This window comes from Ovis canadensis, chromosome X, assembly GCF_042477335.2.
Source record: "Ovis canadensis isolate MfBH-ARS-UI-01 breed Bighorn chromosome X, ARS-UI_OviCan_v2, whole genome shotgun sequence".
Taxonomy (NCBI): domain Eukaryota; kingdom Metazoa; phylum Chordata; class Mammalia; order Artiodactyla; family Bovidae; genus Ovis; species Ovis canadensis.
This window is the reverse complement of record NC_091727.1, coordinates 134,798,556-134,823,673: the sequence shown is the minus strand read 5'-3', so window position 1 is coordinate 134,823,673 and position 25,118 is coordinate 134,798,556. Positions and strand designations below refer to the sequence as shown.

Sequence of the window (25,118 nt, the reverse complement as noted above, 5' to 3'; positions counted from 1 at the left end):
GTTAATCCCAACCTCCTAATTTATCCCTCTCCCTCACCTTTCCACCCGGAGATATTTTAAAACAGATTTCTGGTTGTCATCCCCTCAGAGATTCAGATTTAATTCACTTTGGGTGTGGCCTTAGCATCATTTTAAAATCTCAGATGGCTCTAATGTGTAGGTAAGGATGAGAATCATGTGCTAGGGGATTTTTTCCCCCTACAAGCCCAGCATTTGGCTTGATGACTAAAAATGCACATCAAGTTGCAGATAAAAACTAACTAGCTGAGGTATATGTATAACAGATTCACTTTGTTGTGCAGCAGAAACTAACACGATATTGTAAATCAACTACACTCCAATAAAAAAATTTAAAAACCTAACTAGTTGGGTAATGTGTAGGCCAAATAACTTGCTTTTGTGGTTTCTCCTTGTCTATATCCATGCAGGGTCTCTGAGCACTGGTTTGCAGTCCTTTGCAAAGGTTTTCATCCCTTTAAAGCACTTCCTTTCCCATTCTCTCTGCAGTTATTTTGGTAGGTGTGGCAGGAAGTCAGGCATAGAAGCTTCAGTTGCTAGTGGTCTTAGATAAGCCTTAAAGTTGACTCGCATACATGACAAGAAAAGATGAGCTCATTTTATTGATATTAAAGTAGGACAGTTATTCTAAGGGTTTGTCCCCAGCCTGATTCCTACCTGGTGTCTAGAACTGGCTTCTCATTAGGCTCATCTTAGAGTTGCTGAATCTCTGAGTACAAATTTTACCATCGCCTTTACAGGTGTGAAGTTGCACCCACAACCATGCTTCCCAGTCTTGGCTGCACATTGAATTACCTCTGGGAGCTTTTCAGAAAATCCTGGTTTCTGGGACTTGGGCACTACCCCTGCTGCTGCTGCTGCTGCTGCTGCTGCTGCTGCTGCTAAGTCGCTTCAGTCGTGTCCAACTCTGTGCAACCCCATAGATGGCAGCCCACCAGGCTCCCCCATCCCTGGGATTCTCCAGGCAAGAACACTGGAGTGGGTTGCCATTTCCTTCTCCAATGCATAAAAGTGAAAAGTGGAAGTGAAGTCGCTCAGTTGTGCCCTACTCTTAGTGACCCCATGGACTGGAGCCTACCAGGCTCCTCTGTCCATGGGATTTTCCAGGCAAGAGTACTGGAGTGGGGTGCCATTGCCTTCTCCGGGGCGCTACCCCTAGATCTTCTAATTTAATTAGTCTGGGATGTGGCCCAAGCATCAGGATTTTTAAAATATTCCCTGAATGTGATTCTAATGTGAAGCCAGTGTTGCTTACTTGCTTGCTTGCTTTCTAAGTTACTTCAGTTGTGTCCAGCTCTTTGTGACCCTACGGACTGTAGCTCACCAGGATCCTCTGTCCATGGGATTCTCCAGGCAATAATACTGGTATGGGTTGCCATGCTCTCCTCCAGGAGATCTTCTTGACCCAGGGATTGAACCCATGTCTCTTACATTTCCTGCATTGTGGATAGATTCTTTACTGCTGAGCCACAGAGGAAGCCCACAGCCAGGATTGCATGTGTGTGCTAAGTTGCATCAGTCATGTCTGACTGTGCGACCCAATGGACTGCAGCCTGCCAGGCTCCTCTGTCCGTGGGATTCTCCAGGCACGAATACTGGAGTGGGTTGCTGTGCCCTCCTCCAGGGGATCTTCCTGACCTAGGATTCAAACCTGTGTCTCTTCTGTCTACCTGCAACCACTAGCACCACCTGGAAAATCTGCAGCCAGGGTTATGATCCTCCAATAAGGGCCATTGTTCCCAAATTTGGCTGCACATTAAAATCCCCTGGGGATCTTTTAAAACTTCCAAAACCCAGGCCACACCTAAGATAATTAAATCATTTCAGTCTCTGGGGATGGACACAGGTATTAGTAATTTTGAAGTTACCCCAGTGATTCCCATATGCAGCCAGCATTGAAAACCACAGGGTTAGGGTATTTGATGTTTGGAGGTTGGGAGAGAGGAGAAAATGATTGTTATTTGCTGAGATTTAACTTTCAGCCCTTCACTTTTAAAATCACATTTCCAGTTTATAATTTACAGGGTCATCATTGTCATTTTTCTGAGAAATATATTTCAAAATGGCATGCCATAAAGAATAGTCATGGACCAATTGAAGCTCCCTTAGAGCTCACCAACTAATGCAAGTGCAAAGGACAGTTGAAATGGAGTAAAATTATTATATATCAGACTTAAACATGTCCATCAGCTGATGTGGTTTCATTGTTATATGCATTTACATATATAGTTTTCCTCAAAGGAGACTAAGTGGGTGGGGAGGGATGCTGACACCTAGCCCAGAGCCACAAAATGGAAGAATATGTCAATATCCTCTAGTTCATTTCTGTCAGAGATCCTCAGGGTACACGGAGGGAATTTAAATATATAAAGGTGTGGGGATTCACTGTTTGCATTTACTGATCACCTTGTAACCAATCCAAGGAATACCTAAAGAGAAGAGAGGGCTGTTATTTAGCTCTTTTAGGGTCTCTCTCCTTCAACTAGAATAAGATTTAAGGGAATAAGGACTGTTCACTATTCTATTTCTGTCCAGCACCCAAGCCAGTGTATGAAATGCAGCAGGTGCTCAGAGCAACAATATAGCAGACTGGCCAAGCTGACCAGCTGTGGAATCAGGCTGACCTAGTCTTGAATTCTGGCTGCATCTCTTACGTGCCGGATGACTTTGGGTGAGTTACTTAACCTCTGTTCCCTGCCCCTCTATCTGTAAAAGAATGGTGATGGTGCTTACTTCATGAGATTGTTGTGATTTATTCAGTGAAAGAGTATTTGTGAAGCACTTTGCAAATTGCCTGGCACCTAGTTTGCATGGATTAAGGGGGGAATTATTCTTAATAATCCAATTATTTGTTGAAGGAATAAATGGATATCATAGCCTCATTTCCCTATCCTTCTTGAGATTAACAGAGAGTTAAAATAACCTATTCAATTTGGTTTCTGTAAGATTTCAATACTTCATTTCAGGCAAACAAAACCAAACACCTATTGGAGAGAGTCCCTTCTGTGCTGGTGTGGGTGTTTCTCAGCATTTATGTTACAGTCAAATATTACAGCTTCTGGTTAGACGCTTAAATACAGTCTGAAGAAAAATGACACATAGGCAACAGATAAGGCCATCCTGCTCATTTTGTCATCCTCATAATATTGGTTGCTAAAATAACCCGCTTGTCAAATGCCTTTGTACTACTGTGAGAAGTGCTGATGTAAGACATGTTTTCCGAAAATAACCACGATGAGAGGTGTCACAAATTCAGAGCTTTGGTACAGAGGTAATAGAGTTCCTTCATGAGTTTCGTAGAATAGCTCAGGATCGTAAATTGGCCAGACACTTACTGGCTTACCTGTTTCACCTCCTAAAAGGAGAATCGTTTCTAGGCTTGTTTGTTTTTTAAACTAAACTACTATAATCACTGCATAGGATCCTGGATTAGACCCTGCACAGAAGAAGGACATTATTGGAAAAACTTGTGAAATCTGAATTAAGTTTATAGTTTTAATAAATAGTATTGTGCTAATGTTAATATCATAGTTTTGATCAATCTACCAGAGTTATATGCATCTTAACGTTAGGGGAAGTTGGGTGAGGGGTATATGGGAACTCTTCATACTGTATTTACGAATCTTCCATAAATCCAAAATTTCAGAATACAAAGTTCTTTTTTTAATAAAGAAAAGTCTACACATAGTCTTTTAAAAAACTAGATGTACTGATTGAAAGCTAATTCTAAAAAAAACCAAGTCTGGGCAGGGCTTGAGGCCAGGGCTCCAGAAAGAGAATAGTGCTTACCCAGACACCCATATATGTGCTAGATGTTTGGCTAAGTGTAATAAGCACTACCGGAGACAAGGGTGGGGCTGGGGGAAAGCATTTAGCAATTCTTCAATAAGGGATTTCTGGAAGCCTATCCAAAAATAGTTCCTTTCTCTCCTTATAAGCTAGCTTAGTTCAAAACCCAGCAATCCCACTTAAAAGAGGTCCAAACACATGTTTCCTTAAACTCCCATATTGGAGCTTGGTGGACTAGGTGTTTTGAAGGAATTTTTCACTGGAGTGCTAAACCTGAAATGGTGTATATGTGCTCAGTCACGTCCAAATCTTTGCGACTTCATGGACTGTAGCCCACCAGGCTCCTCTGTCTGAGGAATTTCCCAGTCAAGAATACTGGAGTGGGTTGCCATTTCCTACTCCAGGGGGTCTTCCCAACCCAGGGATCAAACCCATGTCTCTTTTTGTCTCCTGGATTGGCAGGCAGGTTGTTTACCACTGTGCCACCTGGGAAACCCATTTTAAAGCATCAGCCCCCTTAGCATTAAATTCTTATTTATTTCCTGAATGAAATAATTTGCAGAGTTAACTCCTATGTCACTTAAAAGGCAGATGCTTTAGTAACCTAGCATAACCAGCACAACAATTTTAAAAAGTGCATTATAATTCATGTTGATGTATGGCAAAACCAATACAGTATTGTAAAGTAAAATAACAAAAAAAAGAAGGGGATGTATACAAATACGGGAAAAAAATAAAAGACTGTGATATTAAAAAAAATACAAGGTGGTGTTGGGGGTAGGGGTGGAAACTCAAAGGACTCTGGTGCTCTTCATTCTCTTTGGTACTTTAGGGATGAATTAGTCGATGTGTGTTTTCCATAGTTCTGATCAGCATGTGTCCCTATTTCCTATTGTGCTGTTTTCGTGTAACATTATTTCACATTCTGGTTCCCACCTGCACAGTGCACATAATTGGCATCTTTAATGGCTGTGTAATATTCCATTATATCAAATAGCAGGATAGTCCTTAAGGCTGGGCTCATTTTTTTGAGCAGATATAAAAGGCCTGCTGTCTCTTAGCACCAGAGGTCTATTTTAATTCCTGGAAGTGGTGACTAGCAGGAGCGTGGGATTGTGTGGGATTCTTGAGTCATCATCGCCCAGCACAGTTTGAGCACTTTGTTAACATCGCTTTGCCCACCACCAACCAGCAGAGCCTCCTGGGCTCCTGGGACCTGAGCCAGGCACTCCAGGAGCACTGGAGTGGAAGTACAAGCCCCCTGACTCCCACAGCCCTCAGCTGATACGGTCTCCCTCCCAACAGCAGGAAATTTCTGCTGCTTTCTCTCTTGCCTGGGATAATAACTCCACCTGTGTTTCCCATAGAGCTTGATATAAGAGAAAAAGCCAGGGGAGTGGGAGGATGGATTATTATAGTTAAAGGAATAGGCGTGGGTCAGAGGTGCCACGGCTGTAGTTCTTTTAGGCGCACCTGTGAAAATGAAGTGGGATGTTGGGATGGTGGGTGATAGAACACCTATTCTCTACACCCTTTCCTGTCAGAAATCCAAGTTTGGGCTATCCAATGAAGAGTTTACAGGGGTGAATGACAAAGCAGTGAATCCCGACTTGAGCCCTACCCTACCCATAGCCAATGGTGTTTTATAGTTAAGAATGCTAGTTGGCAAAATTCTCCTGAGTGGTGTATTTAAGTCTTGCCAGTTGCAACTGCCTTGAAGATGAGTGGTTTTAATAGGATACTGGGAGGAAAGAGTGATATTTGAAACACAACTGGGATGGTTCAAGCACCAAAAGCTCAAATTTCCAGGGGATTTGTGACTAGGTTACCTGTTCTTGGTTTCCATATCCAATCCCAAATCATCACAGTTCTTCCTTAACAGTGTACTGAATCTCTGACCCATGTTCTACAGATCATACTGGATACCAACCCTACTGATTGCACACTAGGATGGATAGTAACAGTATATGGAGAGTGGTGACAAGATTTCAGGAGCTAAAGCCATTCAGAACACAGCATCTCTACCCATACACATGGAATTCTCTAATCCAAAAGCCCAGGCCTGTCTTGCAAGACGAAATGGACAAGTACCCAGAGCCACACAGGGCTCGTTGAATGATGAGCCAGGGTCATATATTTGAAATGTCTCTGACAGGAGCTAGACTTTAAAAGTCCTGAAGGAGGCAGGCCAAGACCTTGACAATGAAAGGAGAGAAACTCCAAGGCAACCACTTGCCTGAAAGAAAATTTGCCCCCAAGGCTCAAGAAGCTCTCATTAATTTTGGTCCTTGGGCTGCCACACTGAGACAGTTTGTAAGACCTTTGTTTTTTGGCAAATTTTAGGATTCTCAAAGACAAGGCTCTGGGAAGTGGTGGTTGGCAGTGGTTATAGTCACCCTGTGCTGTGCTATATACTTAATCGCTCAGTCATGTCTGACTGTTTGTGACCCCATGGACTGTTACCCATCAGGCTCCTCTGTTCAGGGGTTCTCCATGCAAGAATGCTGGAGTGGCTTGCCATACCCTTCTCCAGGAGTTCTTCCCACCCCAGGGATCAAACCCAGGTCTTGCAAGTGGATTCTTTATTGTTTGAGCCACCAGGGAAGCCCATGAATATTGGAGTGGATAGCCTATCCTTTCTCCAGGGGATCTTCTCAACCCAGGAATTGAACCGGGGTCTCCTGCATTGCAGGTGGATTCTTTATCAGCTGTGCTACCAGGAAAGCCCTATAATTACCCTAGATTCCCTATACTCTTTGTACTTTAGAATCTAAGACGTCTCTCCTCGGGTTATTCTTTGCAGAAAAGAGGATACTTCTTCCAGTATGGAAGTATAGCTATCTGATGATCTAAGATCCTCCCCTAATCATCATAATAGTAAGTAACATTTCATGAGCTACTTATTATGTGCCAGGCACTCTGCCTAGCATTTTGGCCCTGGCTTGTCCTCTTTGATCCTCAAAACAAGCCTGTGAGGTATGTGCTCTTCTTCTTGTCTTCACTGGGGGTAATTGCCAGGTCATCCAGCTTGATAAGGGGTTTGGAAAGTATGGCAACACCCTGCAGCAACCAAATTATTCACTCAAAATAAATAAGGTTTTCCTGGCTGTGTTGAAGGGATATTCTTTAAATATTTTTGATTAATAGACTTTCTGTAGGAAACTTTGGTTGACACCCAGGAACACATATATTGTAGAAAGGAAAGTATGCCAGTATACTGAAATTCAGTTTTGTCAGAGGTTGTTTCAACCTAAATTCTCCACCCTGCTCATATTTATAGATAGCACTTCTAATCCCTTTTAGCCATACTTTCTTCCCCTCTTGGCTGAGAAAGTATGCCTGCCTCAGACATAATGCTGTAAAGAGCAACATGAGTGAAGAACCTTGGTTTGTTGAATTATAGTCTCCTGTCTGGTAAACTCCCCTTCAGTAAGAGACATCTGCTACATCCCTGGGTTGGAATGACTGTCAGCAGAATTTTCCAGTAATATTTATTGGACAAATTGGAGGGAATGTAGGTGGGGTCAAGATGGGCTTCCCAGGTGGTGCTAGTGGTAAAGAACCCACCTCCCAGTGCAGGAGATGGAAGAGATGTGGGTTCGATACCTGGGTTGGGAAGATCCCCTGGAGGACGGCATGGCAACCAACTCTAGTATTCTTCCCCAGAGAATCCCATGGACAGAGGAGCCTGGTGGGCTATAGTCCATAGGGTTGCACAGAGCCGGACATGACTGAAGTAACTTAGCAATTATGCAAGCACAAGTCCAAATGGGTCAAGAGTGTCCAGAGAAGACCCAGAGAGGGTGTAGTATATTGGGGCAGGGAAGATAGCACACTGGCTCAGGTACACAGGAGATTTGGATTTTAGGAACATGTCTGTCAGTAGTCAGCTCTACAGTCTTCAGCAAGTCACTTAACCTCTCTGTACCAAATGCCTAATCTGTATAACAATTGAGATTGGGCTGGAGGTTCTTTAAGATTGCTTCCTTCGCCATGACTAATAAGCCAGACCTTAGAATCCTGTCAAAGACCCACAAAGTGCCTGAGGTGGTCCCCTTGGACATGGCCATATGCAATGCATAATAGCAGATGCTGCAGCCTTAGACAGTGTCTGGCCCTCCAGATGGGGTTGTGAGACTGATGCTTATTATGTGCCAGGTTTCTCTCTCTCAGAAACAATTATAGGCTAGTTGGTTTATACTTCCCGGTGAGACCATATAGGGTAGGAGTTAAGACCATGAGTTATGGAGTTGGAACTTGGTTTAGTCTGAAGAGCAGTTCTGTCATTTCCTAATGGGTGCCTTGGGACAAATTGTTTGGCCTCTTTAAACATCAGTTTCTGCCTCTGTAAGATGATGGTGTAGTAGAACTGACCTCAAAGGCTTGTGAAGATGAAAGACAGGAATGCACGCAAACCGCTTAGCCTAGTGTCTGGCAGAATGGAAGTGCTAGCTCACTTGGGTTTGCCACTGCCATCAGTGTGCTTACTGCAGTCAACCTAATTCTTCTAACATGGGCATGATGAAGCGTCAACATTTGCCCTGGATATAACTTTCTCTTCTGGGTAAAGTTTGAGAAAAGCATAAGAAGATCTTTCTGGCCTAAAGTAGCTTCAGAGTCAGATCTGGGTTTGGTTCCTTGTTCTGCATCTTACAGCCTCTGGGACCTTAGATAAGTTATTTTTCTCTGCCCCTTAATTTCTTCATCTGTAAAACAGCAACAAATATGCTGCCTACACCCATGGGTTTTTGTGAATAAAATAATGAACGTGAAGAGCTTAGTGCTATGTCTGACAACCAGAAGGCACTCAGGAAATGGGGCTGTGGTACTGATGGTGAAGTAGCAGCTGTAATCATAATGAATGATGATTCCCACCACTAACACTGCCCTCTCTGGGATGGACAGTTGAATGTTTTTAAGCTCATACAGTTTTTGCACACCTAACCTAAATGTTAGGAGAGATATCAGTTGCTATTCCTGAAGGGACAGCAAAAGAACTGTTGCCAGGCTTCACAGACAGTGGCTGGGAATTTAAAACCGAGTTGTTTTTGGAGGCGTGACTAAAAATGATTCCGTAGAGCATAATTCTCAGCAGAATAATGCCAGTCCCCTTCCACCCAAGAACACAAGGGGAGAAAATGTAGTTCTAAACTGACCCTGTACTTCTGAGACTCAATTGCAGTTGGTTACCCTTGATATGTTGCTCACAGACTTCATCAGGAGCATCTGGGTACAAAGATCTTCTGATCTTCTTTGCCAAGGTCGTCTTCATTCTTAAACTATTTCAAACTATTCTCAAACTATTCACTCCCCCTAACTATTTTTGAGCCTCTTGGTGGGGATAAGATTCATTTGATGGCTCGAAGATTTATATATGGGCACAACGGGAGTTCTAAGGGATATTATGTTAGAGTAGGTAGAATTATAGGGGACTGTGGAGGTATTAACAGACAGAAATTTGAAAACTGAAAAATCTTAATGGTTCTGCAGATGAACCCATTTATAAAGGAGGGATATAAGGTGTTTCTTTTGATGTTCCTTCATTTTTCTCTTTAGCTCTCTGTTAAAAGTCTGCTAAAAGAAAAAGAAAACAGGTGTCACTGCAAGCGAAGCCAGGCACCAGACTTCCTGTCCTTCCAGGTGAGGAGAGTGTTGCCTACTTTCCAAGGGGTGTAGATGGTATCCCACCAGGTGTCCCTCTCTGCCCTGACCTCATACTTGCTCTCCCTCTTGCTCTCTTCCCTTCACCTAAGGAATACTAACCACGTCAAAGGCTTCAAAGGCTTCATCAGGGATTGTCCAGTAACATCTCTGAGTCCCAGGTGTCCATTATCCTTTTTGCCCTTGGCTCTGAGGTTATAGAAATGAAAAATGCGTTTCAATTTTGGACAGAGACTTAGGAGTAGAATCAGACATCTAGAAAGACACTTCTTCCACTCTGCTGCTGGATTCCTGCCACTCAACTTGCATCCTCCTTCCCAGAGCAGCACTGCTGTCCTCAGTGTTCCTGTCCAGGTCATCTTCATTCTTAAACTATTTCAAGCTATTCTCAAACTATTCATTCCCCTTAACTATTTTTGAGCCTCTTGGTGGGGATAAGATTCATTTGATGGCTTGAAGATTGATGTATGGGCACAACGGGAGTTCTAAGGGATATTATGTTAGAGTAGGTGGAATTATAGGGGGACTGTGGAGGTATTAACAGACAGAACTAACAGCCCCCCTGTGTAGGTGTAACAACCCAAGACTCTGAGGTAGCCTGAAGGGCCAGATTCTTTGGAGAGCAAAGGTGACATTGTAAAATCGACAGTTTACCATCATGGAAACTGGGGCCAAGGAACATTTGAGATGGAGTAGCCATTAACAACAATGGGCCTTTAAATCCTCACAGCTTTCTTTTTTTAGTGCCTTTAGTGTATTGGGAGAAATCATATCTGATTATTAAAAAATTTCTGATAATACAAAAATCCTAAGAAAGGTACCTCGGCTCTTCTAAAAATCACCTAGACTCTTACCCTTAGAGAAAACCACTGCTCATGTTTGGTGATTTCCCTCCAGATAGTCTATGGACATATATACATCATGCTGTACATGCTGTGCTCTGACTTTCTATTTTCTCCAACAAAACATTGGGTTGTGGAAAACTTTCCATGCCAGTCAGTATGTCAACATTAGCCCTTTTGAGGTCTGCATAGTATTCCATTGTATCGGTGCACCATAATTTATCTAGCCATTCACCATTGTTAGACCTTTAGCTTGTTTCCAGCTTTTAGCTGTTATGCATAATGCTGTGATTGAACAACTATGTGTACTTAGTTTTTGTGTACTTGTCTAATTATCTTTGGCTACAATTCAAGACATAAAATGATTGGCTCATATGGTTTCCACAATTTTAAAGTTCTCTCTCTCTCTTTCCCTCTCTTTCTTTCTCTCTCTCTCTCTCTCTCTCTCACTCTCTCTCTCTCTCTCTCTCTCTATATATATATATATATATATATGCTGTTCTTGTTGTTCAGTTGCTAAGTTATGTCCCACTCTTTTGTGATCCCATGGACTGTAGCCCACCAGGCTCCTTTGTCCATGGAATTTCCCAGGCACAGATACTAGAGTGGGTTGCCATTTCCTTCTCCAAGATATATATATATGGCACAAGAGACACAGGTTTAATCCTTGGGTTGGGAAAATCCCCTGGAGTAGGAAATGGCTACCCGCACCAGTATTCTTGCCTGGGAAATCCCATAGACAGAGGAGCCTTGCAGGCTACAGTCCACGGGGTCGCAAAGAGTTGGACATAACTGAGCATGTGCACATGTACACACACACACACACACACACACAGAGATGGAGAGTAGGAGGGAGACAGACAACCAAACTACTCTCTTTAAAGATTGTACCAATTTGTACGTCTATCACTGGAAATCATAACCTTTAAGATAACCCTACAGCCATCCAAACAAAGAGCTTGGAGTATCGTACTGGGCTGTCAGATGGTACTCTCTAAGCACTTGATCTGCTTCTCTCCTGATCACCAACCATAGCATGAAAAAAGAGTTTTGGGATCAAAACTCCTCACTTTAAATTGTGAGGAAGGGCCTTTATATCTTTTCTACCCTAACTAATCAGTGATCCAGCCTTACCTTCAAAAAGATCATCCCCAGTATATGGGGCTGGGGGCTGAAAGTCATCACTTGGACCATAGCGAAGCTTGGGGGTGTTATGAGCTCCAGTGATGATACAAGCCCCAGCGGTGTTACCAGCTCCAGCGGTGTTATGAGCTCCACTGGTGTTACCAGCTCCAGCGGTGTTATGAGATCCATTTCCCCCGGAATATTCACCTTCCTCCATGGGTTCATCTAAGGCAAAGGTTACTGATACGTTCTTCTTGGGTCTTATTCTTACACCTTCTTTCTGTATATCAGCAAGATGGAGGAGAAAGTCAGTTGGTGCCCAAAGAGTTCAGAGATTGGTCCCTGAGGCAATAACATTTAATGAGCCACTTACTAGCAGGATTGACTTCAGAGGCTTAGGTTCCATTGAGTGTTGTCCTACATGCTGTCTATTTTCTTTGGACATTCCCATCTGGGTAGCAAAGCTGAAGAAGATAGAGAGGATAAAGCCATAGTGAAAACAGATTCAAGCTCCTTAAGGGGCTTGTGTTCCTTTTCTCCTCTGTGTAACAAACCAGAGAATAGAAGCTCTGTTTTGGAGAAACTCTACTACTGATGATTTAACTCATCCCACTCAAATTGTGCACAGGGGAGGATGTACCTAACAGTGTTGGGATGTTTGTGATCACTGCCTTCACCCCATTTGGGCCAATTGATCTCGAGAGACTTGCTCAGCACCTCACAGAATTCATGCTCCTCCCAGAACTCCCTGCTTTTGTTGAAGATTACTCCCACATCTATTCTTATCAGTACACCTAACAGAGGCAGCTCAGTACCTGTCTGCTGGGGATCTTTCCTCAAATCCTCTAGTGCCACTGGAGGCTGCAATGCTTGGTGGCAGTGGCTGTTGGCGAGCACACAGCTCTTCATATTCCTCCCCAATGGCAGATAACAGCCAGTGCAGGCCATCAATTATAGGTTGATGGCTCCTTTGGAGGTCTTTGACAACTGAACAAGGTTCCTGTGACAAAAAGAGAAGACTCTAGCCCAGGAGCTTGGGACCTCTGGGGCCCATAGTCTCAATCACCCTCAGCACACAGGTACACAGAAGCTCTGCTGTACCTAGAGAGGCTCTTAAGACTTCCTAAGAGATAGGAGAAAAGGAAAGATTATAAGCATCTGAATGCAGAGTTCCAAAGAATAGCAAGAAGAGATAAAGCCTTCTTCAGTGATCAATGCAAAGAAATAGAGGAAAAGAACAGAATGGGAAAGACTAGAGATCTCTTCAAGAAAATTAGAGATACCAAGGTAACACTTCATGCAAAGATGGGCTCGATAAAGGACAGAAATTGTATGGACCTAACAGAAGCAGAAGATATTAAGAAGAGGTGGCAAGAATACACAGAAGAACTGTACAAAAAAGGTCTTTATGACCCAGATAATCATGATGATGTGATCACTAATCTAGAGCCAGACATCCTGGAATGTGAAGTCAAGTGGGCCTTAGAAAGCATCACTATGAAGAAAGCTAGTGGAGGTGATGGAATTCCAGTTGAGCTGTTTCAAATCCTGAAAGATGATGCTGTGAAAGTGCTGCACTCAATATGCCAGCAAATTTGGAAAACTCAGCAGTGGCCACAGGACTGGAAAAGGTCAGTTTTCATTCCAATTCCAAAGAAAGGCAATGCCAAAGAATGCTCAAACTACCACACAATTGCACTCATCTCACATGCTAGTAAAGTAAGGCTCAAAATTCTCCAAGCCAGGCTTCAGCAATACATGAACTTCCAGATGTTCAAGCTGGTTTTAGAAAAGGCAGAGGAACCAGAGATCAAATTGCCAACATCCACTGGATCATGGAAAAAGCAAGAGAGTTCCAGAAAAGCATCTATTTCTGCTTTATTGACTATGCCAAAGCCTTTGACTGTGTGGATCACAATAAACTGTGGAAAAATCTGAAAGAGATGGGAATACCAGACCACCTAACCTGCCTCTTGAGAAACCTGTATGCAGGTCAGGAAGCAACAGTTAGAACTGGACATGGAACAACAGACTGGTTCCAAATAGGAAAAGGAGTACGCCAAGGCTGTATATTGTCACCCTGCTTATTTAACTTATATGCAGAGTACATCATGAGAAACGCTGGACTGGAAGAAACACAAGCTGGAATCAAGATTGCCAGGAGAAATATCAATAACCTCAGATATGCAGATGACACCACCCTTATGGCAGAAAGTGAAGAGGAGCTAAAAAGCCTCTTGATGAAAGTGAAAGAGGAGAGTGAAAAAGTTGGCTTAAAGCTCAACATTCAGAAAACGAAGATCATGGCATCCGGTCCCATCACTTCATGGGAAATAGATGGGGAAACAGTAGAAACAGTGTCAGACTTTATTGTTTTGGGCTCCAAAATCACTGCAGATGGTGACTGCAGCCATGAAATTAAAAGACGCTTACTCCTTGGAAGAAAAGTTATGACCAATCCAGATAGTATATTCAAAAGCAGAGACATTACTTTGCCGACTAAGGTCCATCTAGTCAAGGCTATGGTTTTTCCTGTGGTCACGTATGGATGTGAGCGTTGGACTGTGAAGAAGGCTGAGTGCCGAAGAATTGATGCTTTTGAAGTGTGGTGCTGGAGAAGACTCTTGAGAGTCCGTTGGACTGCAAGGAGATCAACCCTGGGATTTCTTTGGAAGGAATGATGCTAAAGCTGAAGCTCCAGTACTTTGGCCACCTCATGCAAAGAGTTGACTCATTGGAAAAGACTCTGATGCTGGGAGGGATTGGGGGCAGGAGGAGAAGGGGACGACCGAGGAAGAGATGGCTGGATGGCATCAGGGACTCGATGGATGTGAGTCTGAGTGAACTCTGGGAGATGGTGATGGACAGGGAGGCCTGGCGTGCTGCGATTCATGGGGTCACAGAGTTGGACACGACTGAGTGACTGAACTGAACTGAAGAGATACTCAACATTTACTCCTGAGAAGGTAAATGAAAGGTACAAAAGCTAGGTCCTTTAATCAAGTGTCATGTCTTGGATGTATAACCTCGGACAAGGCACACAGAGTCTCTGAGTCTTGGCTTTCTTAACCATAAAATGAGACTACTCAAATTTCTGGCTTTAAAGAGCTATTTTTCAGGCCTAATGAGAAAACAGATGCAAAAGTGTTTTAAGTGAGTGGTACTTATCACCGTTAAGTTAGAAATCATTACCATACTTGTGTCAGGGAGAGGCTTTGCCTGAGATCTGGCATAGGAGACTGATTATGGGCTGTGGAAGGCATCAGCCTTGGTTGAGAGGACAAGGGAAGGGAGGGCTGGACACTTACCACTCGGCACGGAGACTTGTTCTCATTCATTAGTCTCTCCAGCAGCAGATATTCAATGATATCACCAGGCGGCAGGGCGTCCGTCTTATCCTGCTTGTTGGCCAGGCTAAAACCAGGCATTGGAAGATTTTGAGGGAAGAAGAGAGGATGAGTGAAACTGAGATAGAGACCAAGGGCAAGAAAAGAAAGGAAAGAGGGGGATATCCAATTCTGGTACAGCTGCTCCATATCCAGGGACTAGCTTTTAAGCCATACCCAGTAAGGTGATCCAGACATTTTTCTAGCCAGCTCTCAATGGTGGAAAGAATAGCACAAGTAATTTGAATCCGAGATAATCCCCAAGCCTCATTTCTCACTTCTACACTACACCATCAAACTTTAATTAGAATTTCTAACTGGGATAGGAACAAATTTGGAGCTTTTATACCCTCCCCTAAACTCTGTTCATGCTTGAGCTGGGGGTGCTAACAAGGAATAAAAAAGGCTAAAAGAGGGTGGGGAGGATTGACAGGCCACCTGAAATATCACCCTGGAATAAGAGGTAGTGGCATAAGTCTCAGGCAGTGTGCCAAGGGAGCAGGCCACTGGCATTGAATATGCAACACAGGAGTTTTTTGCCTTCATCTCAAGGTCAGAGACTGAAGCCAGAAAAGAGAAGCAAATGTAGGGAGGCAGTCTTCAGGAAGAGTCGACAAATGGGTGAGGAGGGTGTGTGCATTTCCCTTTGATGCTTGCCTTCAAAATTACCTTTGCACAATTAGATAACAGGTTCCCCCACGGCAGTGTCTGGTAGAAAGTGGCTTTTGAAAACAGCCCACAGAGGACTGAGCCACTACCCCTCAGCCAAAGAGGAGAGGCGGTCTAACTGGATGTGACAGAGAAACCACCTAGCCCTTCCTCTGTCTACTTCTCTTCTAAAGGCTCAGAATGGGAAGGGGAAATTGGACACAAAGGGAGAGTCTTACAGCAGGATGGGTTTCCCAGCCACTCTTTCATCAGACAGCAGGTTGGGTAAGATGACCTTCACTTCCTGCATGCGCTCCAAGTCGCTGGAATCCAGGACGAAAACAAGCCCATGTGCCTGAGCATAGAAGTTTGGCCAGATTTCGCGGCCCTGCATGTCTCCTTTCAGGTCATAGATGGAAACTTCATAATTATCCACCAGGAGTGTGGTTAGTTCAGAGTTTGAACAACTGTCCATCCTACTACTACTAGGGAGTTCTATGCATAGGGGAAGAGAGGATGAAATAATTTGTTACATGATTATCTGGACCTTGATTAGAGCCTGCGCTCAGGAATCCTATGGAGGTGTCCTGCCATCCTGCTCATGCTGATTCATCTTCCTAAACCAGCACTTTGCCCACACTACCCTATCCTGGCTCAGTAAACTTCCTTGAGTGCCTGCTGCTCTGAAGACAGAATACAAACTCTTTCACCTCCTAACCTGCCAGATCCGTTTCTTCCCTGACTGGTATCCAGGGTCTCTGGTACCCAGCCTCTTCCTCCCTCTGCTTCTTGACTCGTGTGCCTCCCTATCCCCCATTCCATGTGCATGTCAGGCTCTCCCTTGCCCTGGGCCTTCACAAGATACTATTCCTACTGGTTAGAATACTTTTCCACTACTCTGCTTGGTTAACACCTATTTTGTTTTTAAAAGGTCAATTCAGATCTTGTTTCTTCTAGAAAATTTTCTTAACTCACACTACCATCCCCAAGTCCGGATAAGGTGCCTTTCTTCTGGGCTTACCACTACCACAGCACATGTATGCTTAGTCGCTCAGTAGTGTCTGACTCTTTGTGGACCCATGGACTGTAGCCTGCTAGGCTCCTCTTTCCATGGGGATCCCCCAGGCAAGAATACTGGTGTGGGTTGCCATGCTGTCCTCCAAGGGATCTTCCCAACCCAGGGATTGAACCCAGGTCTCCTGCACTGCAGGCAGATTCTTTACTGAGCCACCAGGGAAGCCCATGTTACAGTGTTATAAATTCTGTGATTTATTTATCTGGGTTATAAACTGCAACAGGATAGAAACCCTTTCAGTATTTACTATTATATATTCACAATGTCAAGCACAGAAACTGGCAGACAGGTGTTCAATAAATATTTGTTGAATGCATCTGATAAAGCTCTTCTCTCCCATCCTTTCTTTAAGGCCCAGCTCAAGTACCACTTTCTTTAGGAAGCCTCGCTGACTGGCCCAGCTCTTACTTCGATCTCTAGTTAAGCACATGGTGTGTTAAACTGGTCCCTCACCTCATTCTGTGCACATCCTGCCTCCCCAATGAAAATATAAGCTCTGTGAGGGAGGGGCTCCGCATTCCCTTACACATAGTAAGTGTTCAGTAAATTTTTATGGGGCCTGTTACTGTGGAGGAGAGTATGATGTCCTCTTCCTTTCATATCTCCTAGAAACCATGCCAAACTCAGACACCTTTGCTCTTTCAAGGCTATGGCCAGACCATACAGTCCCACAGGGCATCCCACCTCTCACTCAGCCCCCAGAGAAATGCAGTTCAGCATTTCTGTAGACACATTCCAGTCTATTAAACCGACAGCCTGGCTTAGATCTCTGCCCACATTAGTAGCAAGATGATTTTACAGATTCTCTACACACATACCTGGGAGTTCTAAGACCAGAATCAGTAGCTTCTTATCTCTAGTTTCAAATTTACATGGGACATTTTCTGTAGGATTGCCAGAATAAGTTGCTTAGCTGAGAAGTCCTGCTTTCAGATCTTTGGAAATGTATGACTATACAAACATTTATGTGTATACATAATATGCCTCTATATGTGTGTATATGTACATATTATTACATCTTACTATCATCTCATAATGTCCTCTTCTGATTTTATGTTAGTCAATTATTTAATTATAGTGTTCACATAACATATAATTTTCATTCACAATTTTATGTTATTTGTTATGTCTATATTAGACTACTTAAAAATAATAAGTGAATAGGTTAAAACTCTAAAGGCAATTTTTAAATTGTGTTTTCTATATCAAAGCAAACTTTATGTTTTTTCCCTGTTATTTCTTTATATTTTCAACCTTACCAGTTCTCCAATAATTCAGTCTATTGTTGGCAAATCCTAGAAACCATCAGAACTTGCTCTCTGACAATGTACATTTCTCTTATTTCCTCTATTAATTTATAAACACTCTGAGGAGAGGTACTGAGTCAAATGCATCTCGATATCCCTAACAGAATGCTACATAAAGCATAGTTTGGGGATCATCTGCTTACATGGGGATGATGGTTAAGTCCCACCCTGTGCCAAATGAATAAGAATCCTACACTTGGGACACAAGTATCTTTTTTTTTTTTTTTTTTAATCTTACATCTTCTCTCAGGTATCTTTATTTATTTATTTATTTTTAGCAAACTCCTATGTTTAACAAAATCCCTAGGTGATTTTTCTCACCTTACATTTTGAGACTCACTGCCTTAAAGAGCAGTAGAATTTTTGCCTGTCTCAGCATTATCTGGCACACTTGTTAAGATTTTTGGTTCCCTGGGCCTTCTCCAGGCCCAAATATCTGAACCTTCAGGTCCCCTGTGAGTTGGTGTGATTCTGATTTTTGGCTCTCAGTACCCACTATGCACCAGGATCACCTGTGGAGCTCTTAAAACCTAGGACACTAGGCCTCATTCTTTGAGAGAGTGAGATATGGGGTGGGGCTCAGAAAGCATTTTCTTTTCAAGTTCGAAATATATAGCTAGGTTTGAAACTGCTTTAAACACCCTCATATAGAGCACTGCTGGTGCGCATGCTTGGATCCCTTGCCCCATATGACCATGCCAGACAAAATAGTTATAGTGCATGATGTTGTTGGTAATAATGGCTTATGTCCCAAAATATTTTAGAGCCAGTGTCTTCAAATATTTACACAATTTACTGCTTCTAGATTGGAACTTCCTCCCTAGGCTATCATCTGTTTTCAGCAATTATAAGCATTTGCAGGAGCTTATAGGGGGCAAGACTTTGATGCTGGGAGGGATTGGGGGCAGGAGGAGAAGGGGACGACAGAGGATGAGATGGCTGGATGGCATCCCTGACTCGATGGACATGAATCTGAGTGAACTCCGGGAGTTGGTGATGGACAGGGAGACCTGGCGTGCTGCGATTCATGGGTCGCAAAGAGTCGGACATGACTGAGAGACTGAACTGAACTGAACTGATAGGGGGCAAGCTATTGCATTTTGGGTACACAGGAGTCTACTAGTCTCTGGAAGTCTTACATGGACAGAGGTGGCCTGAGATAATTCTTCAGAATGTGACATCAGTGGAAATTTGCTTCTTAGCCATAAAAATGTCTCTGTGAATGAAGTTTATGAATCATCCCCAAGTTATTCATCAAGCACAAGGCAAGTTAAACAGTAACAAATTAGACTGCAAGCTCTATCTTCTAGGAATTAGAATGGAAAGCACATGCTATTCTCATAGGAAAAATAGCATAAGGCTAATTACAGTTGAGTGCTTCCCAACGATGGCTATTAGAAAAGCCTGGGGTGTTCTTAATATGTTCCCAGGCCCCACCCAGACTGGATGGGAATCTAGGGGTGGTGCTGGGTTGGGCTGTAAAAATTATTCCCTTTATCAGTAACCTTGTGATTTATCTTGGCTCCTTGATTTTCTTGCTGCTTCTTACCTTTTTTCTTTTTTAATTATCATTTCTGCCAGTCAGAGATTTGGGAGAGGCAGAATCAAGTTTGCTGCCTGTAAGGTGGAATACCAGGCTGAACCACTGGCTGAAATGTCAAGGTATTAAACTGGAGATTTGGTATTAAATTTGCCTGTCTCTGAACTGACACCATTTCTCAAGCTCCAACCCTCTATATGAACTGTCACGAAGTTTCACGTTATTAAACTTCTTCATCATCCCACACTTGTCTCTCTTATCTAGACCAAATTCCACATTAATTGAGTTCTGAAACTAGACACTGTTTCAAACTTGCTTTCCTTCCTAATCAACTGCAGTGCTTTGCATAGTCACAGTTCATTCAGACTGACACTATGAAAAGACCATCAATTAGGATATCTTGTAAAGGGAGCAGGTAACAGACATTACATTAACAGGCTGATAACACCTGAGAGGAGTGGAGTGTATGTGTGTCTGTGTGTGTGTGTGTCTTGTTCATGTGTGTTGGGAAGTGTTTACCTTCCAATGAGGTAACTTGGGTGCCATGAAGTAAGGGTAGGAAGGAATGACATTTCATTGGTCACTGGGACCCAGGGGAGACCTAAACTAGTATCTAATTCTCTCAGTTCCTTACGTCTTTGGAACGCCTCCACAAGAACAGTTTTCCCTGAGTTGTCCAGTCCAATGATGATGATGACTACATGTCTATAAATGGAAAAGAAAAATGAGTCAAAGCCTTAAAAGTACTGTTAGTCTAAACAAAGAATTATACTTTTGGTGTTTGGGGCTCTGCCTGCAGTAGTCCCAATGCAGTCATAAAGGCACAGCCAGGTGGTAGGAGGTGGAGTGGGAACTACACCCCAAAGCCTCCAAGGACACTTTGCTTCCTTGATTCACTTGCCTTGTAGAACTGCCATCCTTCCCCAACCCTGCCCCTAATCTTGTAGACACTACCTAGTCATGCCCCTAATAATATATATCATAGGGATCTGTCCTGTGAGGGACCATGGCTTGGTACACTGGAGGAAATGGTGGAGCAGGTCTAAGGAAATAATTACAGTATTACCTCTCAGTCTCTTCAGTTGTCTTTAGACGACACCAGCAGGAGGTCAGAAGCCGGAACATGATTCAGCTTAGTTCTTTAATATTAAGGGAAACAAGAAATCAGCCCATGGTTAACTCTGAACCTAAATTAGCTTATGAATATGCAGAAACTGATAAACAGACTGGGACTGTCAAAAGTCCATTATTTCATTCTGTCCAACCTTGTTTATGTCATGGGTGGGGTGCGGGGGAACCGATTATCATCAACTCTAGTGGCAAAACAGTGATTTCTTATTAAAGCAACCTACACAGGCATGATGGCATTAGGTGTGGCCTATCCCTTCAGCCATAGTTCATCCCTGTTAGGAATATCTTTATTCAACCTTGGAATTGGTGATGGGGTGGAGGATAATTTAGACAATTGCTTCACGGTTAATCCATGTTGTAGCATGTATTAATATTTCATTCCCTTCTATGGCTAAGTAACATTCCATTGTATGGATATACCACATTTTGTTTATCCATCCATCAATTGATAAGATGTTTGGATTGTTTCTACTTTTTGACTCTTATGAATAATCCTGCTATATATATGTGTGTGTGCGTAGGATTGTATAAGTTTTGTATGGACATATGGTTTCAGTTCTCTTGAGTTTATAACTAGGAGTGTAATTGCTGGGTCATATGATAACTAAAAAGCCTCTTGATGAAAGTGAAAGAGGAGAGTGAAAAAGTTGGCTTAAAGCTCAACATTCAGAAAATGAAGATCATGGCATCTGCTCATGGGAAATAGATGGGGAAACAGTGGAAACAGTGTCAGACTTTACTGCTTTGGGCGCCAAAATCACTGCAGACGGTGATTGCAGCCATGAAATTAAAAGACGCTTACTCCTTGCAAGGAAAGTTATGACCAACCTAGAGAGCATATTCAAAAGCAGAGACATTACTTTGCCGACTAAGGTCCGTCTAGTCAAGGCTATGGTTTTTCCTCTGGTCATGTATGGACGTGAGAGTTGAACTGTGAAGAAAGCTGAGCACTGAAGAATTGATGCTTTTGAAGTGTGGTGTTGGAGAAGACTCTTGAGAGTCCGTTGGACTGCAGGGAGATCCAGCCAGTCCATTCTGAAGGAGATCAGCCCTGGGATTTCTTTGGAAGGAATGATGCTAAAGCTGAAACTCCAGTACTTTGGCCACCTCATGCAAAGAGTTGACTCATTGGAAAAGACTCTGATGCTGGGAGGGATTGGAGGCAGGAGGAGAAGGGGATGACAGAGGATGAGATGGATGGATGGCCTCACCGACTCAATGGCCATGAGTTTGAGTGAACTCCGGGAGTTGGTGATGGACAGGGAGGCCTGGCGTGCTGTGATTCATGGGGTCGCAAAGAGTCGGAGATGACTGAGTGACTGAACTGAATGTCTATGTATGGGGCCCAGAGCTGGGGGAAGCTCTGTTTGGGTTACCAAAGTACTTAGGTTGATACTCAGATGGGCTTTGGTTAGCTCTCTGATGATTATGTGGTGAGTCAGTTCAGTTCAGTTCAGTCGCTCAGTTGTGTCCGACTCTTTGCGACCCCATGAATCGCAGCACGCCAGGCCTCCCTGTCCATCACCAACTCCCAGAGTTCACTCAAACTCACGTCCAACGAGTCGGTGAGGCCATCCATCCATCTCATCCTCTGTCATCCCCTTCTCCTCCTGCCTCCAATCCCTCCCAGCATCAGAGTCTTTTCCAATGAGTCAACTCTTCGCATGAGGTGGCCAAAGTACTGGAGCTTCAGCTTCAGCATCATTGCTTCCAAAGAAATCCCAGGGTTGATCTCCTTCAGAATGGACTGGTTGGATCTCCTTGCAGTCCAAGGGACTCTCAAGAGTCTTCTCCAACACCACACTTCAAAAGCATCAATTCTTCAGCGCTCAGCTTTCTTCACAGTCCAACTCTCACATCCATACATGACCAGAGGAAAAACCATAGCCTTGACTAGACGGACCTTTGTTGGCAAAGTAATGTCTCTGCTTTTGTATATGCTCTCTAGGTTGGTCATAACTTTTCTTCCAAGGAGTAAGCGTCTTTTAATTTCATGGCTGCAGTCACCATCTGCCATGATCTTGGAGCCCAAAGCAATAAAGTCTGACACTGTTTCCACTGTTTCCCCATCTATTTCCCATGAAGTGATGGGACCGGATGCCATGATCTTCGTTTTCTGAATGTTGAGCTTTAAGCCAACTTTTTCACTCTCCTGTTTCACTTGCATCAAGAAGCTCTTTAGTTCCTCTCACTTTCTGCCATAAGGGTGGTGTCATCTGCATATCTGAGATTATTGATATTTCTCCCGGCAGTCTTGATTCCAGCTTGTACTTCTTCCAGCCCAGCGTTTCTCATGGTGTACTCTGCATATAATTTTAATAAGCAGGGTGACAGTATACAGCCTTACGTACTCCTTTTCCTATTTGGAACCAGTCTGTTGTTCCATGTCCAGTTCTACCTGTTGCCTCCTGACCTGAATATAGGTTTCTCAAGAGACAGGTCAGGTGGTCTGGTATTCCCATCTCTTTCAGAATTTTCCACAGTGGTGAGTATGTATCTGCTTATTAATAGATAACTTAGCAGGATTCTGCAGAATCACCCACTGTTTTAGATAACGGCTATCCCCAAATAGAGACTCACATTTTATAGCATTTCTTATTAGATCATTGTTCATTCCCTGGGAAATCATTCAGATTCCCATAAGGACCTCCTGGAAAATATGTCTGGCTTATGCCCTTCCAAAGGAAAATCTGATATGTGGCCTGTGATCAAAACCAGCCTTATTCCAGCTTTGCTCATGAAGCTGATAAAACCAGGAGCCTGAAACGCCAGTGTCTGATTGTCTGGGTTCCATGGTAGCCATCTTGCTTTAAGACAGGAAGTAGCAGCTTCATGTCTATTTCCTGATAATTGCAGAGCTTCCTAGCTTGATCTCAGACAGTCTGTATTTGTTAGTACCACTAAGAGAGGTCCAACTGGCATCACACAAATTCTTCCTTAAGAACATATCTTAAAGAAGGATAAGTAGGATAACCAAGAAAGAAAATAATTGGACTAGGGATTATCAGGTCCTTTCACTTCCTGCACCTCTCCTGGGTACTCTAGGATGAAATCATCTAAATTAAACCTACCCTTTTCAGAATTCTTATCTACAGAATGGAGATAATGATATATTTTGCTTACCTTGAGGTGGTTAATTATGTATCTGATTAGAAGTTGGTTCTTTTTGAGAGAAAGACTTAAAATGGAGTAATAGAGTAATAGGAAGATGTGTTGTGCCTTCTAGCCTTCTTTCCAGAGTAACACAGCTTAGTTGCCCCTTTATGCTGGCTGTCAAGGTTCTGACATATCCATGGTAACCACTGCTTGGTTTATAGCAATCAAACTCATATCTCCCTACCTTGTCTGATTATATGGCTAATTACTAAATGAATTTTTAGTCATCACGTTTTTAGGTTTACAAAGTATCTACATAGAACTTACAGTGTGCCAGCACTCATTTAAGCAATCAATACATACTAAACTCATTTAATACTAATAACATGGCAAAAAGTAGGGGCCATCATTCACAAAAAGGCTAAGTAATTTGCCAAAATTTACCCATTTAGTAAGTGGTAATGCCCAGAATTCAAACCCAGGTGGTCTAGTTTCACAGTCTGTGTATTAAGGGTCTCACAGGCTGTATGAGTGAGATTTTCAGGGGCCAGAGAAACTACCACAGCTCCGGGCCTTTCTATCTTTTCTGGACAAACTGTATTGTACTCCTTTTTAAGTCAACTTTAAAATAAACTTTTTTAAGAACGGTTTTAGATATACAGAAAATTTACAAAGACAGTACAGAGAGTTCACATTATACCCTGCACCTGTTTACCCCTTTATTAATAGTATTGATGTAACACATATAGACTACCAGTTATTTTTCCAGCAAAAATGGGTTTATTTGGGATCAACAAAGAATTACAATTTGGGGTCTGCCATCATGGCAAGTCACACACAAGTATTCCTCACAGCAAGGAGGGGGAAACGTAGTTGGGTGGGCTATACTAAACAAAAGAGTCTATTGGGGGAATTTAGAGCTTGAAGTCAGAGAAGGCAATGACATTCCACTCCAGTACTCCTGCCTAGAAAATCCCATGGACGGAGGAGCCTGGTAGGCTCCAGTCCATGGGGTCGCTAAGAGTCAGGCATGACTGAAGCAACTTAACAGCAACAGCAGCAGAGCTTGAAGTATAGTGGCTTTTCATTGGCTGAGTTGTGGCAATCTCTCATTGGCTGAGTTGTAGCGATCTCTCACTGGCTGAGCTCTTGCCAGGCAAGAAATGGAAGTCGTCTTGTTGGGCTCTGCTGTTGTCATAGGGTGTGAGAGCTCCTCTTTCTGACCTCCTATTCTAATGCAGTGCTGGTTAAGACTTGGGTTTTCTGGTTTCGGTGACTTTTTGTCCCTCAGTGCCAGAAACAACCTTTCCTGAGTGTGGTATTCCATGATGGAGGGAAAGCATATACACTGGAAACCTACTGAGGTCACATTTGGGTAACAAGGAAGGGTAGAAGGGACAACTCTGAGGCCACTTACTCTTGAGAGTCCCTTGGACTGCAAGGAGGTCCAACCAGTCCATCCTAAAGGAGATCAGTCCTGGGTGTTCATTAGAAGGACTG

The 25,118-nt window shown here is 43.2% G+C and overlaps 2 protein-coding genes across 2 annotated transcripts in view; one reads left to right on the top strand and one right to left on the bottom strand.

The window, feature by feature from the left end:
- Nucleotides 1–25,118, top strand: part of NOX1 (NADPH oxidase 1) — a 179,223-nt gene that overhangs the window by 21,314 nt on the left and 132,791 nt on the right. Inside the window, exons 3-4 of the mRNA XM_070291085.1 lie at nucleotides 2,554–2,689; nucleotides 9,364–9,447. The gene's annotated coding sequence lies outside the window, so the exon portion shown is untranslated. The remainder of the gene's footprint in view (nucleotides 1–2,553; nucleotides 2,690–9,363; nucleotides 9,448–25,118) is intronic.
- On the bottom strand, nucleotides 9,371–20,516 carry ARL13A (ARF like GTPase 13A). Its single transcript, XM_070291267.1, has 8 exons — nucleotides 20,458–20,516; nucleotides 20,026–20,096; nucleotides 15,709–15,964; nucleotides 14,744–14,849; nucleotides 12,251–12,435; nucleotides 11,809–11,899; nucleotides 11,445–11,715; nucleotides 9,371–9,381 (listed from the first exon to the last, which is right to left on the bottom strand). Exons 1-8 carry the CDS (start codon nucleotides 20,514–20,516, stop codon nucleotides 9,371–9,373), a joined length of 1,050 nt encoding a protein of 349 aa, XP_070147368.1.